Raw genomic sequence first — 17,938 nt, 5'->3', positions numbered from 1 at the left:
GCTGTGTTTATTTACAGTAATTTGCTGAAACATGGACTTTCACCATTATAACAGCATGAATATGCATATAGTAAATCCCAGTCAAAAAGTAAATTAGCAAGATGCCAGCTACCTTATCTCTCCTCTTCATTTACATCGTGACTTATCGCAGTTGACATTTCAGTAAGGCTATAGTAGCAGATCTGAATTTGAACATTCATAAGGGGAAGATGTAATACACTGGCTTTGATGTCAATAGAATGTCAGTCTCTGTCTACTTTGTTCAGACTGAACTTAATTGCAGGAACTGCATTAATAGTCAACATAAGCCATCTGTTTAAACATGTGTGTTTTGGAAAGAACTGCCATGTACAATAAACACACTCGCTGTAATGACTCATATATCTGTTTATGTGAAATGCAGATTTGACACTTTCCCCCCCAAAAAAACGTTAAATTACAGGTTAAAAGCATTTTCATAAGAAGTTCATTTGTTTTTGTGGCAGGTCTGATGGTACAATAGTTTTGATGCAGTCTGGGAAACATGTTAACTGCGGGGCTGCTGAACCTAACTGTCAGACTTCCCTCAGGAACCTTTCTGGTAAGTCAAAGCTGCACCAAGAAGTGTCAGCAGTTCATGGAGTTCCCTGGCTGAGAGGCACATAGTTAGAGATATGTTTGCAAAATGTTCTTCAATGCATTTGACCAGGGTGCACATGGAGGAAGGACAATACTACCCATGTCTGATGCAGCAGTTAACTCCAAAACATCCCAAATAAGCCTGGTGTGGCTGACAGCCTGGCTAGGCAATGTCTGTAAATGCTGTGGGCCTGTGAATAAGCTACCTCCATAAACATTACGCTGATGTTCAATTACTGATCTCGCATGGGGGAATCTGTTTGCCTCTACTTTGCAGACTGAAGCTGCCTCGAGCAGCTAACACAACACCTGAGCAATTACATGCCAATGTGGAAAAAGTCAGAAATATTCAGCCTCACATTTTATCAGTCAGAAAGACACACTTTCATTCCCTTGTTCTTCCTTGTAAGTGTATATTAGATGTTGCTTTTAAGAGTGAAACAACATGCCATTAGGTATTGCTTCTGGTGTCATTTCTAAGTTAGCTTTGTTAGATTAATCATGATAATGCAATGGTGCCTGGACTTCTTCAGCAGCAGCATAAATGATGAATCAACTGATTCCATACACACTGAGCAGGGATGAAGAGCCTGGATGCGTGCTTCCCACTCACATGTACAGAGTAGGCTTCTGCTATGTTTATCAGTCACAGATATGCAAAATAGTTGTGGGTGGCAGTTTAGAGGGGAGGCTCAGAATCTGGGTGGCGAAAGAAACATTTAGTAAATGCACATAGTGAACCAGCAACTCCGTCGGCTTTTCTCCATGGGAAGTTAGCCTGTCATTACTATGACCATGCTTTTTTTTTTCTTTTTTTCCTAGAACTCTTTTAAATTCATGGGAGATATAAGGAGGCCTAATTTTATTTCCTTAAACTTGCTATTGCACAGACTGCTTGTTCCAATGGGGTGTAATGTTTCATTAAATGAAGAGGACAATAATTATGTTTTAAGATGTACTCTAATTTCAACGGTTTCCTTGTTAAATGTTTTGTGCTTCATATACCTGAGGGAATCCTATGTAGGGGGTTTTGTTAATGTTTATGTTTCTGTGAGTTTGAAGTGGACTTGGTGTGCAAGGAACCTGCAGGTCTCTTTTTGCATGACATTCTGTGTCTCTCTACTCTCCATTTGCATCTTCTTACTTCTCTTGTCTTTTGTGGTTTACAGAAATTTTGGTAGCACAGGCCTGTATGGGTTGAGCCATATTTATGTAGCTGTCAGAAATCTCCTAGCACCTACCACTACTCAGTGTATAAAAGCATTGCTAACAAGTCAAGTTTCAATGTGTTGCCAGCTCTTTCCAAAGCAAATGATTCTTAACGCACATTTTCAACATCAGTTACCAGGGCAACATGGGGCACTTATGTGATGATCCAGTAGCTTTACATAGCCCAAAATGCTCCTGTCATTACAAATCAATCCAACTGGGGCTGATCCCCAGCTTTCCTTTTAATGTATCTCCTAGAAAACAATCTTCCATTTAGGTCTTTTAAAAAATTGTTTCCAAGAGAACAACATACTCTGAGATATTACATGTTTTGTTTCAAGGCCCAATCCTCCATTCAGTAGGCCTAGATTTCTGTTGCTGCTGCTTTTATTTTATTTTATTTTCATAGCTATGTTTTCTTGGGAGACCTATAGAAGACCCGTGCTGCTTTCTGTTTGTCTCATGATCTATACAAATTGATAGGTGAAAATAGCGTAATACTCAGGTTACTCAGCCCAATTTATCCACTCAAGTCTACATACACTTACACAGATGGCACAAAACAACTTTAGATTACTGTTTTCCTGCATACAGCCCACAACTGAAATGTCCAGCCTCTTCAGATAACCCTCACATAACGAAATGGGAATGGAGAGGAGGCACACTGAGGCGGATGTAAAAGGCTGTATGGTGTCAGAGGAAGAGGGACTGATGGAAATTAGAGAGAAGGTGGTGAACTTTGTCTCCTGTCACACAAGGGAATATAGTCATTACTGCTACTACCACTAACTCAGTTTTGCTTCTTTTATAATAAAAAGAATGGTACTTAAATGGCGGCTATAGGCCTGATATACTAGAGAGCATGGTAAACTGAAGTTTCCCTTCAGAGGTATCCTGTGCAAAAGCTTCTCTTCAGACTTTACTGTAGCACATGTAAGAGTAATGCATGTTTATGCAATAAATTGCTTTGCACTGAGGGCTCTGAGTCACTCCTCAAAATGCATCCAACAACTCCTGTCTTCACTTTTAAACTGCTGTCACTCTGGGTTATGCATTTGAACTTGCCTTGGAAAAAGAAAATGAATTTAGGAAAGTGCTGGGGGAGCAGGGAGCTGGGGATGGGGAGAACTTTCCTGTTTTTGTATCTGTCAGACAAGAACCTAATTACAGAAGTTGTCAAATAGAATTCAGAACATACTGACCTATTTAATAGGCTCTAGCTACCAAAGAACTCTAAAAATCAAGAGAAGACTTTTTTCCAAGTAGCTTCTCAAAATCTTACAGCAAGTAAAATTCAAGAAGCAGGATCATAAATGGTACCGTGATTACAAGGAAAACTATTTCTTCTCTGTTGGGAGTAAAGAAACTAATAAAGACAAGTTAAAACAGGGAGGCACAGTAAAATTCTAGAGGGCTTCTTTCACCCTCAACTCTTTAAAGAACACTCAGTTCTGGTCCCTTTTTAAAAAAAAAAAAAAAAGTCTTGTCCCATTCTCTGTATTTGTCAGCATTTTTATATCTTACCTTTGAAACCCATTCTATTCAATTTAGACGACAGTGGTTTCTAAGTGCAGATGAGGCATGGGTTATTTTTTTGTATTTTTTGCTTTAACAGAGGTATGCTTTTATCACATACTGCAAGTCTTTTCATCCTTTGAGGCATTAGTCCTGCAGTGTGTGCAGTAAAAGATCTTGTTAATTTAAGTGCAATGAACAACGAGAAATGAACCATGGCTGAATCCCATGCTGTGAGCTGGTAATTTATCAGAAAGGAAAATCTTCTGCCTTGTCAAATTATTTTCTTCAATGTACTTGAAGCAGGGGAGATGCTAGTCTCAGAGGAGCTGAGGGTCAAAGGTTCTGTCAGGAAAGAGTCCATCTCTTCTGTCTTTACAACTAAAACACAAACTAAGCTGTAACATCAAAGATGAATGCTCAAGTACTTGGTCTGTAAGTAGGTAATAGAGCCAAAGGCATAGGCAAAGTAGAAATGCGCCTATGACAATAGCATGCTACCTGCTGTGGCTGTGGAGGAAGTCTCTCAGGAGGAAGAAAGCAAAAAAGAAAAAAAAATAGAAATACAAAAACCCAGACCAACCAACAGAAACAAACAAACACTGTGTGCTGTAGCCTTCTCAGGGAGGGAGGTATTGGCACAGGGAGCAATCATCTCTTCTGCATCAGGCAGCCGTTTTATTTTATCAGGGATTTGTAAAACCAGAGATACTGTGTTAAATAGCTTGAAGCAGTCTGCACAGTGAAGTATTTCAGTTTCTATGCAAGTCAGTCTGACCATTAGTAAAGAGAATATTTTTTTTTAATTTTAAGCCTATCTCCCATGTACAAAGTGTGAAGTTTCCAACAAAAGAGAAAAAGTACCAGGTCTATATTACTATATACCAATATTGCCCTTGTATTGTAGCTTTAGGTTTAGTATAAAGCAACAGTCTGCATGATTGGCACCAAAGCTCACACTTAGTTTTACTCCAGGTACTCTGATATTACCAGCCCTGTCTTTGTGTTGGAACTGCTGACTGGAGACAATCAGGTTTGTGATGTCAGTGCTGCGCTGCATCACCTGCGAGGCATGACATGTTTCATAGCACAATTGGAAGTGACCCAGTTCTAGTAACCCATGGGTAAAAATACGTTGTCTGGAACTGCATAGTTCTGGAGCAAAGACAATACTGTCAAAGGCAAATAAAGCACTTGCAAAGAGGCCGAACAGTTTAGGAGAGCATAGGGAGATGGACACATGGAGACAGATAAAGGAACACAGGCTTTCAGTTCTGTCCTTACCTGAGAAAGATTTATGGCAAAGAGGACACACCAGAGAGAAGAGTTTACTGTGTGCAATGGAAAGAGGTGGGAGAAGATAATACATTTCCAGGAGAGAAGAGTCAGCAAAAATAGCGAAGTGATGTGCTAAAAATCAGAGATAAAGACTCAGAGGGTCTGACCTTTGCAACAGCAACAGCTGACAAAAGAGCAAGATATGAGCTCATAATACATTAGGTAAGAGAGCACTGCAACACAACTATGCCATTACAGAATTTACCCTAGAAATATCTACCGTTTTGTCTACAGAGTTTTCTGTTTATTATAAATAATTTAATTTAGTATCCATTGCTTTTAAGCTTGCCTGCTAATCCTTCAATAGCAGCTCCCGCTACAGCCTGAAGGGCAGCAGCAATCGCAATTTGTGGCCACTCAGTGTCCCCAGGAGAGAACTGAACTGGCTCCATAGAGAGGGCTTCTTCTGCTGTTAGTATGCCAGCAAGCACAGCCTCTGGCCCAGCCAGTGCATTCACTGAAAGGGCCCTTTCTTCCTATTCCATTTATTTTAGTCAAACAACAAAAGTTTGACTATATTTCTTAGGAAACTGTTACTGAAATAGGTTACAATTTATATATTTCTTGCAGAATGTTCTCTGTATTTTTGCCTCTCTAGACCAGAGCTAAAACAGGCCGTAGGCATATTATTCAGGTGCATTTGTTAAAATTAAATCTATGCATAGCTCATGCATATGAGCTCTTCAACACAGCAAATATACCAAGAACTACAGGAACTGTCTGTGTTGGAATAAGGTCTGTGGGCCTAAGCCACCAGCCTGAGTTTTAGACTGCAGAGATAAAATGTTAAAACAGTCAAGTCAGTCTTAAAATTTAGATATTTTAAACTGTCCAGATATGTTTATATTTACACCCATCAGAAGTTCACAGCACCTATAAACTTATATCCCATGCTGCCCCATATCAACACTACAGATGCACTAAGGCCTTGGAGCTTCTTGGTGACATACTTATTTTTATTATCAAATTCATCTCATCACTAGAAACACACAACTTTAAATATTTTGATTCTTTGCAAACCACAATCAGTCCAAATAGCTCAAGGTCTTTGTTGACTTTTCCGTACAGAATGCAAACAAACATCAGACACAATTTTTAGTGTTTAGTACATCAGTCTGATCAACCTCTCTGCTGAGCTTCATTTTTGTATCTTTCTCCATAGATTTAGCAGTTCCCCATTGCTGGATAATGCCTGTTTTTAATAAGAAACAAGACCATTGTAATATTTCTCACAAGGAAATGTGTAAGGCTTTCTGCTTTTTGCATTTTAAGACGTAGTTTTCCAACACTTGAATTTTACTCTGAAGACATTACATCTCTTTTGGGTATTACAAGTAATTTTCTAACTCAGCCTTTGTGACATTTTCCTGAGATTCCCTTTACACAGTGTAAGCAGGATCAGGCCAAAAATATCTGTATTCCTTTAAGAAAGTGAAGATGGATGAGACATCTTATATTAGATTTCTGGTATTAGCAAAACATACAAGCAAAACACAACCAGGACAGTCACCTTCTGCCCTTGAAAGGTGAAAGTGACTAAAAGCAATTATGGAAGTGTGATTGGAGGGGACAAAGAAGACAAAGCCAGACTCTTCTCAGCGCTATGCAGTGAAAGGACAGGAAGAAGTGGGCACAAACTGAAGTACAGGAAATTCCATCTGAACTTAAGAAAACGCAAGAGGAATAAAAAGAAAAAGAAGAAAGAAAACCAGAGCTTTTTTTTACTCTGAAGGTGGTCAAACACTGGGATAGGTTGCCCAGAAAGGTTGTGGACTCTCCATGCTTTGGAGATGCAACTGAATATGGTCCTGAGCAATCTGTTGTAGCTGAGCCCTACTGACCCTGCCCCTTGAGCAAGGGGTTGGATTAGGTCTTAAGGTCCCTGCCAGCCTCAACTATTTTTGCTCTTGAGCTCCCTGCCAGCCTCAACTATTTTGTGATTCTGAAGCTGGCAAAAAGTCAATGCCATAGCAAGGACTGATCTTCATTAGAAATGAGAGTTTACCTATTAATAAGTTATTATCAGGAAAAAAGGAATTATAAGCGGTATCCAGACTCAAATAATATTTATTTACTACAAGAACACTGAGTGGAAATACAAATAAGTGAAGCAGATTAGCTCCATACTGATAATCCTAGTTTCACATTTTGGTTTTCCACTTTATCAGTTTCTCCTCCAGTAATTTCCCCCACAGTATGCTGAATTTTGACCTTTAAAAAGGTCCCACGAAGCAAGTATCCCTTTGTTTTCCTTTGCATTCATGCAGTTGTTAAGTGCTCTGTTCGCATGGGCTGTTTGACATTAAAGCCTCATCGTCTGTACCCATGTAGTAACTTGCTGGCATGACAAATCATTTCTGCCAGCTGGAACATATCTATTGTCCAGTAACTTCCATCCAGTCCCATTCCTGAGGCAAGCTTAACTCATTCATCGCTAGCAAGGTGTCTTTAAAGCGGATGTCTAAATGAAGCCATGTGTATTTGTAGGACAATACAGAAATCTTCCAGACTCACATAATCCTTCTGGCCTACAGTTACTAAATGTGCCCATTCCTTCCCAGTAGAAATATTTAGGACAAGTCTTAGGAAACTCACTATTGAATTAGATTTGTACTGAAGTTTTACACAGACTTGGATAATGTCTGGTGCTCCCAGTGGATTAGGAGTAACTCTCAATTTTACCAGCTTTTTCACATTAATGGTTTTGTTTCAGATTCCTATGGATGAAGCACATACTCCAGCATCCTGCTATAAAGGCAGCTGGGTGACAGATCTGGAGAACAGTTTAGGAAATTTTCTGAACAGAAATCAGAAGTTTTTACAAAGAAAGATGTAACATGATTTCTCAGCTGCATCGCATCCTCTGTCAGGGCACTGGGATACTCACCCTATTGGGAAGTGACACTCCCTGCTGAAGGTCACATTCACTTCTAACAGCCCCATGCCCTGAGAACACACAAGGGGCACAAATTCCAGGTGCAACTCTTTTGTGGCATCAAATAAGGCTGCCTTGCACTGCTCAGCTACCCACACAAAAGTAGCTCTCCTTGTGGCCAGCAATAAGCCAGGAGACTGACAACAAGCAAGTATTAACAACTGTGGATTTGAGGCTACAGCCCACTGAGCAAACGGCACATCGCCACGCTCCTTGCTGGTTTGTGCTTCAGGCACGCTTCTGCCCCGCTGTCTGCAAGGGATGAACTCAAAGTCTGTTTTAGCTGTTCCAAGATGTGAGGCAGTGAATATTAAGTACAAAGCTGGGCTAAACAGCTTTCTCTGAAAAACCCCAGCAACAATTTGAGACAACTTTTCCATTAAAGATCATCTGTGGAAGCTTGGCTCTTCCTGCAGGTCATGCCACCACCACTACCACTCCCAACTAACTGATCCAAAACTGCCTAACTGAATTACTGTCTTGGATCAGCTTCAACACTTTAGGCAAAATAATTAAGGGTGTGAGAGTCAGCAATGACCACAGCTGCTCTTTCATCATCACTGAGAATGCTTCTGCCAACACTCAGCATGAGCCATTTGCATTCAGCAGGCTCTAACATGTGATTTGCCCACCTGGGCTTCAGCCTCAGCTTCAGCACAGCTCAGCAGTCCCTACAGGCTGGGCAGCAGGTTATGTGGAGCCCATTTTTAACATCAAAGTTTTGTCACACCAAGTAGGTGTGGGAGCGGTGCTGGGGCCTCCAGCTTAGCTGTAGCTCTAGCATCCAGCACAACAAAAGCCAGCTGTGCTTACTTCCCAACTCCTTTCCCAAAATTTGATGACTGGGATGCCAGCAGAAAGCAAATCTGGCAGGCACAGCTCTTCTATGGGCACGGGGCTGCTAGAATGGCTCGAGCTAAAGTGCACTCAACCAGGGTATCGTCTAGAATCACAGTTATATAAATAATATGGTGAAATCAGAGAAACCTCAGACAAAATTAGGCTGTCTCTGGCATTTCAAGGTAATGTCTGTTATTGTTTTTACTGGGATGATAAATTGAGGTTTATTGCTTGCTGGAAATTGCTAATGGTTAGGAGAGGAATGTTTGACCAAAAACAGAACAAAGATTGAAGTTAGATTGTTTCAGTTTATGGAACTGTGCATTTTGATAAGGGGATAACAGAAATAATGATGGGAATTTGAGCAGCACCACTCTGAGCTACCCCTTCTCATCCTTCAGCTCTGCATGTGAGAAAATGAGCACCTTTAATATGAGCCTCTTACCCAAGTGCTCTTCTCAGTGTGTTTCTCATCTATTATGTCAAGGCAAGGAAGGGCTTATCCTTACAGGCAGCTGAGGAACCTGGTGAGACAGCCACAAGCAACCCACAACACTTAGGGTTATGCAAACATTGGAAAACTATACTTGTGTGACCTCCTGGACTTCACAGCAACAGTTTAAACAGGCTGTGTGTGACCTGTTTCCCTGTACATGGCTCCTCAACTAAGCAATGTAGTGAAGACACAGAACTTTGGCTGGCCCTCTTACTTAAAAAAAAAAAAAAAAATGCGCGCTACTCTTTTGTTACTTGCAGTGAGAAGAAGCCACAGCCTTCTCATTTACCTTGTGTTCTTTCAAATGCTTCCTGATTTTGCCCTGAAGAGGCTGAGAAATGCAAGTAGAGAAATCATTTAGCTTTAACAGAAAGGAAATGAGCTGGAAAATCTTGTTCACTGTTTTCTGTCCAGTACATGTGATGCTTGGCAAGGTCAGGTTCTCACTGTACCACTCAGGATAGCTAATTTTGTAGCATGACAACATTTATGGCCAGAAATAGAAAAGGAATAGCAGAGGGAGTTAAAAAATATCAGAAGATATAGCTGTTTAATCACTTGTGATGGTATCAAGGCAAAAAGAGGCTGTCATCTCTTTTCATTCCAGTTTGTTGGACCATTCTTTTCATCTCTGGGACTGTGTTCAATTTCCAGTTGCCAAATACCACCAGCAATGTGAACTGTAGCCATTTCTGTTCCTCACAGGAGCAAAGAACTTCTGGAAGATCTTTTCCTCTTATAAGGATTCCCTAAATGCGAAGAAACTGGCAGCATAAAGAATGACTTCCATAGCAATCCCAGTGGATGCAGACACGAAGGACCAATGCACAAACCCAAAGCAGCCCCTGTCCGCAAGCAGTGTGCTTCTGTGCACAGACCAGGCTGAGGTCTGGTTTCGGGCACCTGCAGCTCTATCTCCTCCTGCCACCTGGGTTTTCTGTCAGTCCCTTTTCTGCACAGTACATCAGTTCACAGACATTTCTGCAACATTCAGCTTCCTTTTACCTCCACTGTGATAAAGGATTTTCCATAAAGATTTAAAAAGGAAAAAAGATTTTTTTTCTAACACACTGTTAATAATGTTAATATTTCTAGAGTACATTTCATTGACAATCAGCATTAAGTCTGTATTGAAATGCCATCTTATTTTAAAACGCAGACAAAATCTTGTGGGTTTTGTGTGTTTGTGTGCGTGTGTGTGTGTGTGTGTGTGTGTCAGAACACATAATAATGGAAGACAGATAGCATTTAATTATGCCATTCATTTTGTGAACGTAAGGCTGCTGTTTGTTTTAATCAAACATCCTGCTACAAAAAGCCATCAATAGATGTGACTCATTACCTTTCCTACCTTGGCCAAATATTGTGCCCAACAATTTGGCCCCCTAAGCAAGCTGGTGGACCTCTGACCTAGATGCAGGACAAGTGGGCATCTCTGAAGCAGGTGGTAGGTGCTGGAGAGCACTAGGACAGCCCAGCAAGCACATGGCCTGTGGCACAGGGTCCCAAGCAGTCCTGAGGAGAGCAATCCTGCTTACATAGATTCCTCTGGGACAGCTTCCCTAGCCTGGGGGAAACAGCCTGGAAGCATGAAGACAGGTTTTGCAAAGATTTGTACATTTGTTAAGCTGTTCTTTTTTCCTCAGTTTTCTGAGGAAAATTAAAGTTACTTGCAGCAATTAATAGTTAGGTGAAATCAGAAGAATTTCTGCCCGTGAGACCCCACCATACTTTCAGTCTTTCATCACAGCCACTGCAGTGGACTGGAAAAGCCGAGGGGCAGCCTCCTTAAAGAGCTCCCCCTGGAAAGGGCTCGGAGACAGCGGGGGTGCCATTTTCAGCAGTGCCTTTCCAGAGCCGGTCTGAAAAAACAGGAGCAGCTTAGAACAAGTGGTGCAATACATGGAATGTGATACTGCAGTCACTGAGCCGCCTAATCCCTGATCTACACACCTGTCCTCTTAGGCTTTTGAGGTCATAGATATTTGCTTCCCTTGGTGTTATTCCTAAACTTTACGTGAAAAGCAGCATGGTTATAGGGACTGTTTTACCCTACTGTACTTCAGTATGTTGCACCACAGAGTGGAATCTGCACAGATTTGTTTCTGGACCTTGGATTTATAATCAGAAAAATGGCATCAAAATAAAGGAAAACATAAGACTTTCTTTGCGGTAACGTTTGTCCCCAACCATTTGAAGAGGCATGCCTAAAATAACTCTATTTGAAAAGGCCAGCACAATAAGTACTTCCCATGCAGCAGAAACAGATAATATTTGCTTAGCAAAACAGGAGTCCAGGACCTTGGCAGAAAGAACTTCTTTTATCAAATATTTGTAATTCTTTTAAAACACAATGTTGCCAGGTGATCTGGCCATCCAGCACCACTAAACAGCACTGACCAGACTACCCAAAACAGGAGTTCTGCTTGAGAGAGCCATTTAGGGTAGCACATTTTTATAAGTGGTATTTTAAACTTAGAAAACTTCTGAACAGGGCATTTCTTCACTCTGAGGAGTTGTTTTCTAGTGCCAGGAGGTGGATTTTCTTTCTGCTGTTGACTCTCATATCAGCACTGAAGCATCATGAGTCTTTTCCAGGTTGAAGTATCCGGTTGCCTTCTTGTTTGCTTATGCAGGTGTTTTACGTAATAGCCCCAAGACAACAGACGCTATTGGAAAGCAGCTGCAGCATAGGCAGTGTTGTACAGTTCACCACTTACAGTTCAATTAACCTCTAAGAGCAAAAGAAAATAAGCCCTACAATATTTGATATTAAGGCAAATCGAACTGTTCAAGTTGTATTATGGCTTTGCATTGCTAACAAAAACAGTGCCCTGATAGGCAACACCCCAAAGCTCAGAAGGAATCAAATACCCCAAAATGTAAAAAGATCAAATAAACCCTGGGGAGGAGAGAAAGGGGAGAAAGGGAACAAAATTCCTTTCCTTCCAGCATTACACTCAGACTTAGTCCTGAGTCTGACTAATGAAGCTGAATAAGTACTTAGTTCAAAGTTCTCGTGAAGAAGTTCTCTCTCTGAGAGAAGAAAATTATCAAAGAAAAGCTGAAGTTACATTATTTACCAGAGAAACACAGGCAAAGTCCAGCCACCCTCCCAAGCTTAAACTCTGCCTTTGAATTAGGTCTGCAAGTCTGCTGCTGCTGTCAGCTGAAGCAGCAAGTCATCCCCTGGCAGGCAGGTCTGTTGTCAAACCTCTGTAAGGAGACTTTGTCAGAAATTAGTCATTTTTAAAAAGCATTAGAAACAGCTCAATTCTCATTCAGCTGACCAGAGACAAAGAATTTTCGTCTTCAAATACCTGACTAGATGAACTGGAAACTTATTTTCCTATTACAGGAAGGGAGGGCTTTCTCCAAGGACTTAACTCCTTCCCTGCACGATGATGGATGAGACTTTACAACCACCTGTCTTCGATGCCAGAAAATACGCTATGCCCATTCACCTGGAGAAGAGAAGATTCAGGAGAGATCTCAGAATTGCATATAATGGGATGATGGGCAGCGATAAAGAGGACACTGCTCACAGCAGCAGTCAGGGGATTCAGTCTCCAGAGGCCCCTTTCCACCTCAGCTGATCAGTCATTCTGCATCCCTGTCACAGGGCAGGTAGATACACACTGCAGTGTGACTGTGAGTGAACCTCTGAACTGTTGTACTCTGTATATCTCAGCCTCTTTCTCCATGTGGGTATACCTGCAAAGAAACCTTAAGTCCCAAGGACTAAAATTGTGATGGTGGATGAGTGATCAGCCTGAAGCAGAAGCATTTGACTTCCTATGGGGAACTCCATACAACATGAGAGAAGTAGGAAGAAATGGCTCTTTTGTAAGTCATTTTGGCATGCAACGACCATTTAAAAAGGCTTTATTTCATTTGCAGCAATCTTAATTCTTCCTTGAAGTCACACTTTTTAATTTCACATCTCCCCACTACCTTTTTATTTTTGCTTATAGTCAGTTTGGCCAGATTCAGGGATACAAGTGACAGTGCATCACCTCCTGCTGCGCAAACATGTATTAGTACATTTAATTCTCTCCTTTAGCACAAAGGAATTATTACTACATTTGATTTTAATTAGCTTCTGGGAATATACTCAGCCATTCCCCTGTGCAAGTTGTGCTTTGTACAAGGATTCTATTTTAAACATCTCACATGAGATGGATCAAGGACTAGCAATGAGTATTTCTGACCACTTGTCATCACAGTTAACATCCTTTGGGCTTTTTCTGCTATACCAAGGAAGAAAATCCTTCCTGGGGTGGTAAAGCCTGAAAGAGAATCAAATGATTAGGTGGCCAAGCAATACCACAACCTCCCATGAATAGGCTCATGATTTGCAGGCAGTTAAACTCCTGCCAGAATAGGGCAGGGGGAGGATCTACTAGAGATCCTTTTGAAAGATCCTTAAAGCTGTCGATTTTGGCAGACGCAAAGCCCTATTTCTACAGCCTCACAATCAACTCTGAAAAAAAAACAACCCTTCCTTTTCCGTGCCCCAGGCCTGCGTGGACTGTTCCCCCATTAAGGCTTATCTACCTTTCACATAATGAAGCCTGCAGCTTAATCAAGTGAGGCAGCAACAGGCCTGGATTTCCAAGACTGAGCTTCTGTCTCCTTGCACTTGCACAGCTGCAGTTTCTACAAGTTTATTTGTTCCACCCAGTCCCCAGTTCACCACAGCCAAAAAAAAAATAAAGGGGGGGGGACGACCCTTCAAGCATGCAGAAGCTCTGTACCTTTGTGATTCTCATGACACTGAAGCAAGCACTTCAGCCACTCACCATTTGCTGGTACAATATGGAGAAAGATTATCCTAATTTTACCATAGTGCCTTGAACAAGGTACATAACAAGTCATTAGCTGAAGCGGGAATTCAACCCAAAGATCCAAAGCTATCTTTTACCCATTCAGCACTGATATCCTATCCGCCTCAGTTGAAGAAACGATGCAATAGCTGAATTACTGAGGGTCATAGCTCCAGGGTACATTCCTGACCAAAACATAATTACCTGGCAACTTCATCCTGGCAGCTGCAAAATCAACCATGGAAAAGAAAGGTAAATGAAGATATTAACGGTGCTACAGCGATCACCCTCTCCATAGTGACGCAAGGCAGGAGCCACCTGACTGCTTAATGTTGACAATATAGGTCTGTGAGAGAAAGAGCCAAGCCTGCAAGCAATGACTTTTAGCTCGTGCTGATCCTGTTATCCTCAAAACACGGAAAACCGCTAATGCCTGCTTTGGGAATACAAATTCTCCCCCCCACTTCCTAGGAGAATGGCTGTTCCCTAAACAAACCTTTCTCTCCCTCCCCAAACACAGGGCACATTAAACCTTCCTTTCTGTAAATGAGTGCTGTTTAAACGGTCTATTTAACTAATGTAATACCTAGGAGCTGTGAGAGTTCAGCACCTACTGTGTGCACATGCCACCTACGTGCTTAGGGACCAGAGGGAGTGAAAAACAACCCTCCCACCCCCTCAAAGCCATATACCAAACAGTTTGGACTTAATAAGTGCTTGATGCTTTTTTATCCTAAAGGCGAACTAGCTCTTCTCTCCCCTCCTCCACCTTCACAGGCAGAAGATCTGCTCCACAGCCACCTTTGAATATAGCACCAAATGCCTTACAGAGCTTGAAGTGTTAAGTAAAATAAGTTACAACAGCATGAGAGCAATACCAAACAACGTAGTGCTTTGAAGTACCCTTTAACAAAAAGAACCAAAACTTTATTCAGTACAAAACTTCCAGTATACAAAATAACTGTTTGAAGTATTACAAGGACAACATGCTCGTTAAAGACAATTCCCGTTCTCCTAAGGTGTAATCCCGTTTCATACTGCACCCTTTGTTTGTGGCTTTCATCCTCACAGAGAGGCTGTGAAGCTCTTCTTCTGTAACACCATCAAAAAAGAAGTCCTCATTAAAGATGGGATTCCTGCTTCTCTTTATAACAGTGCTTCTCTGCTTCTGCGTTTTCCCTGGTACCAGGGAGAAGGTGATGCAACAGTTTATGTTTTTGGGGTCTACAGAGTCATCATATAAACCTTCTGCACTGATCAGGCGGATCCGCAGCCTTTCATTTTCTGAGCAATATTCAACTGACAGCCTCAGCATGCCTCCCTTGTCCATTACCACTGTGCTCTCTCCCAACAGTCTCTCCCGGCTGTGGGTAAGGTCCAGGGGAAAGATGGGAGAACAGGACGTGCTAAAGCTCCGCGCGGCAAGCAGCCCCTCTGAGGCCCGCCTGATGGCACTGGGGCTGTTATCAGTGGAGCTACTCTCCTCTGTAGACAGAGAGTTGTTCCTGGCCATGCTGGATTTGTTCTTGGCTTTCAGTGCTCGGCAGAGCAATCCCTCTTGGCTTCGTGTCTTGACCAAGGAGCAGGGTTTGGGAGGCGATCTGCTGAGAAGTGGGGAGCTGAAAGGAGAGGAGTCACTGGAGGAGGCAGTATCGCTGTCACAGGCACTTTGCCTGTGCAGGGAGAGGTGCTTAGGAGGCAGCCTTACAGAAGCAAAGCTGATAGCAATAGGATTAGACATATTCCCTTTGCCACTGAAAGTGTTAGCTCTGGATCGAGGCAGCATCAGGCCGGGCAGAGCACCACATGTGTCGCCATGGAAGATCGACTCCTTTCTCCTGGTGTGTGGACTCTCCAGCAACGTACAGAAGCCATAGGAAGTGGGGGCTCTGGGGAAGTGAGGCAGGGAGAGTGCCGCTTGGGACTGTGGGTCTGAGTTGGTGCTTTCTTCCTCCATGGTTGGGATCTCTTCAGCACTTTCCACCTGGATGAGATGGGGCAAAGAAGAGCTGGAGCTGCAGTCAGAGGAATTAAGATCTGTGTCCTCCAAACCGTGGCGCTGGTGGGAGCCAGGGCCCTTTCCAGGAACAGAGGTGGCCAGCCTGGGGGGGATGCAGAATTCTGGGATTCTGTCCGGGGTGAGCACGTTGGGAAAAGCAGCAGCCCCCAGGTGGCCTTTTTCTAGCACGTTTTGGCCGGGGGGCAGTCCCAGGAAGGCAGGGCAAGGGAGGCTTCTGTTTTCATGGGATGCTCTGATCTTTTCCAAGAACCACATCACTGTAGCCAGCCTGGGCGTCCTCGGAGGGGAACAGCCGAAAGCACAAATCCACCTGCAGACACAGAAACACGAAAGTACATGAACACCTTTCTCGGATGCACAACAGCAAAGGGGGCAGCGGGGATACCGCGAGCGGCAGGACCGGCACCGGCGCAACCCGCAGCGCGGCAGCAAGCGGATCGCGCCGAGAGGGCGAAACGAAGCCACTCGAGAGACCCCACGGCAGCGAGCCCTGTCTAAGAGCAGGGCAGAGCTCTGCACGTACCTTGCCGAGGGAAGCCGCGCCCCGCAGCCCTCTCCTGCCGCTGCCGCTTCCCCGCACCGGCCGCCGGCCCTTTTCTAGCGGCGCCGGGCGCCTCCCACCGCGCCACCGGCGGAGGGAGGGAAGGAGGGAGGGAAGGAGGGAGAGGGGGCGGCAGCCCCAGCTCCAGCCTCAGCTCCAGCTCCAGCCCCAGCCCCAGCCCCAGTCTCGGCCCGGCCCCGCTCCGCGCTCGTGGGGGTGGCCAAACCCGGCCCCGGAGCCAGCATCACAGCGCGGGGCCCCTCGTCCGTGCCCTACCGCCGGCGTCCAGAGGTATTAACGAACAAACCCGGGACAAAGGCGGGATTGTCTCTCTGCTCCTTTTCTTCTCGAGATCCTGGCGGGTGTCCAGCGTGAGAGCAGTAGGAAGAGTGGATTGCAGTTTTGCAAGCTCAGTTGAAAAGAACTTGGTCTCTTTTCTGCATCTGGATATGTGCCCCCCTCTGCTTGTTATCTACAAAGAACATGAGATGACCAAGCCCCGATCCAGTGTCCTATCACTGATGCTGAGCAGCAGCAGAAGTGGGCATGCACGTGAAATGAGGAGAAAGACGAGGCAAAGGAACGCTCTGGCAAGTCACCTTGAAATGGAATATCTCCAAAGCGCAGGCATGCGTGACCCTTAACAGACACTGCGCAGAGCAGGTGGGATCCATGAACTTTACCAACACAGCTCTGCAGTGCAGCAGGGCACAAACGGGCCTCTGCAAACTCTTTGTAATTTCTCTGCAAGCTCCTAATAGAAACCTTAACAGCAAAACCAAAACAGCCTGCCAGAGAGGTTAGCTGAATACTCAGTGGAAGCTGTATGCCTGTAACACACTGACAGTAGACAATTTTGTCTTTCCTTTTCTCCCTGAAGAGCTGAAGTTCATGTTTACTCAGTGCTTGGAATAGACTGGATATGCTCAAAGGAAACAAATCTAGTGGGTTTCAGGGGCAGGGAACATTTTGAACCTGCTGAAAGGTTTATATAGGAACACACATGTTCTGGGACTGAGCCTTGCCTCTCCTGCTTGTTTTACAATTAAACTTCACTTTTATAATAGTCCTCTAGGGGTTTAAATGAGGGGGAAAAAAAATCTGCCATGCTTTGTAAAAGAGTTGAGAACACCCCAAAACATCCTAATAATGTTTCAATTGTTAGTGCTTCTGCAGTTTACTTCAGTGGGCTTGCTTGTTGTGAGTGTGGTTCAAATAATCTCTGACTGAACTGAGAGGCTTAGAGGGGGGCTGGCCCTTTCCCCAGCTAATGGGACTTTTCGGTGGCATGGGAGGAGAAGACAGGGGGATGGCTCCTTCACGAAGCAGAGCTGTGAGGCACACACTGGAACTGTTTCAGACCAGGCAATATGGTCCTATACGTGTCACACCTTACATGTAGTATCTGCAAAGTGAGCCTCTTCCCAATGTGCACACCTCTGCTTTTAATAACAACAAAAGATTGGCTTCTAAAAATGGAGAAAAATTAAGGAATTAGAGATCTTTAGTAGGAACATTATTACTTCCAGTGATGGTTCACACATGTTCTCCTGATACGGCAAGTACAGCAACTAGCATCAGGCAGCAGTGACAGAAAGTA

At 43.5% G+C, this 17,938-nt stretch overlaps 1 protein-coding gene and 1 long non-coding RNA gene across 12 annotated transcripts in view; one reads left to right on the top strand and one right to left on the bottom strand.

The window, feature by feature from the left end:
• The window catches only part of LOC106033752 (uncharacterized), a 34,304-nt gene extending 19,375 nt beyond the window's left edge, over positions 1 to 14,929 (top strand). For 5 of the 10 annotated variants that reach the window (XR_007169958.2, XR_010834067.1, XR_007169956.2 and 2 more), the window contains 2 exons: positions 486 to 580; positions 9,657 to 12,293. This is a non-coding gene — a long non-coding RNA (uncharacterized lncRNA). The other 5 variants (XR_010834068.1, XR_010834062.1, XR_010834069.1 and 2 more) reach the window with 3 other exon arrangements.
• LOC106033807 (C2 calcium-dependent domain-containing protein 4C-like) lies at positions 14,668 to 17,401 on the bottom strand. 2 transcript variants are annotated; one of them, XM_067003493.1, is made up of 2 exons: positions 16,646 to 17,401; positions 14,668 to 16,107 (listed from the first exon to the last, which is right to left on the bottom strand). In XM_067003493.1, the coding sequence occupies exon 2, from the start codon at positions 16,050 to 16,052 to the stop codon at positions 14,751 to 14,753; it is 1,302 nt and encodes a 433-aa protein (XP_066859594.1). In that variant the 5' UTR covers positions 16,053 to 16,107; positions 16,646 to 17,401; the 3' UTR covers positions 14,668 to 14,750. The 2 variants fall into 2 exon arrangements, with proteins under 2 accessions (XP_066859594.1, XP_047937227.2); XM_048081270.2 differs by lacking the exon at positions 16,646 to 17,401 and adding an exon at positions 16,321 to 16,456.
• Between the last annotated feature and the right edge of the window lie 537 nt (positions 17,402 to 17,938).

This window comes from Anser cygnoides, chromosome 11, assembly GCF_040182565.1.
Source record: "Anser cygnoides isolate HZ-2024a breed goose chromosome 11, Taihu_goose_T2T_genome, whole genome shotgun sequence".
NCBI lineage: Eukaryota > Metazoa > Chordata > Aves > Anseriformes > Anatidae > Anser > Anser cygnoides.
This window is presented reverse-complemented; position numbering and strand designations above follow the sequence as displayed.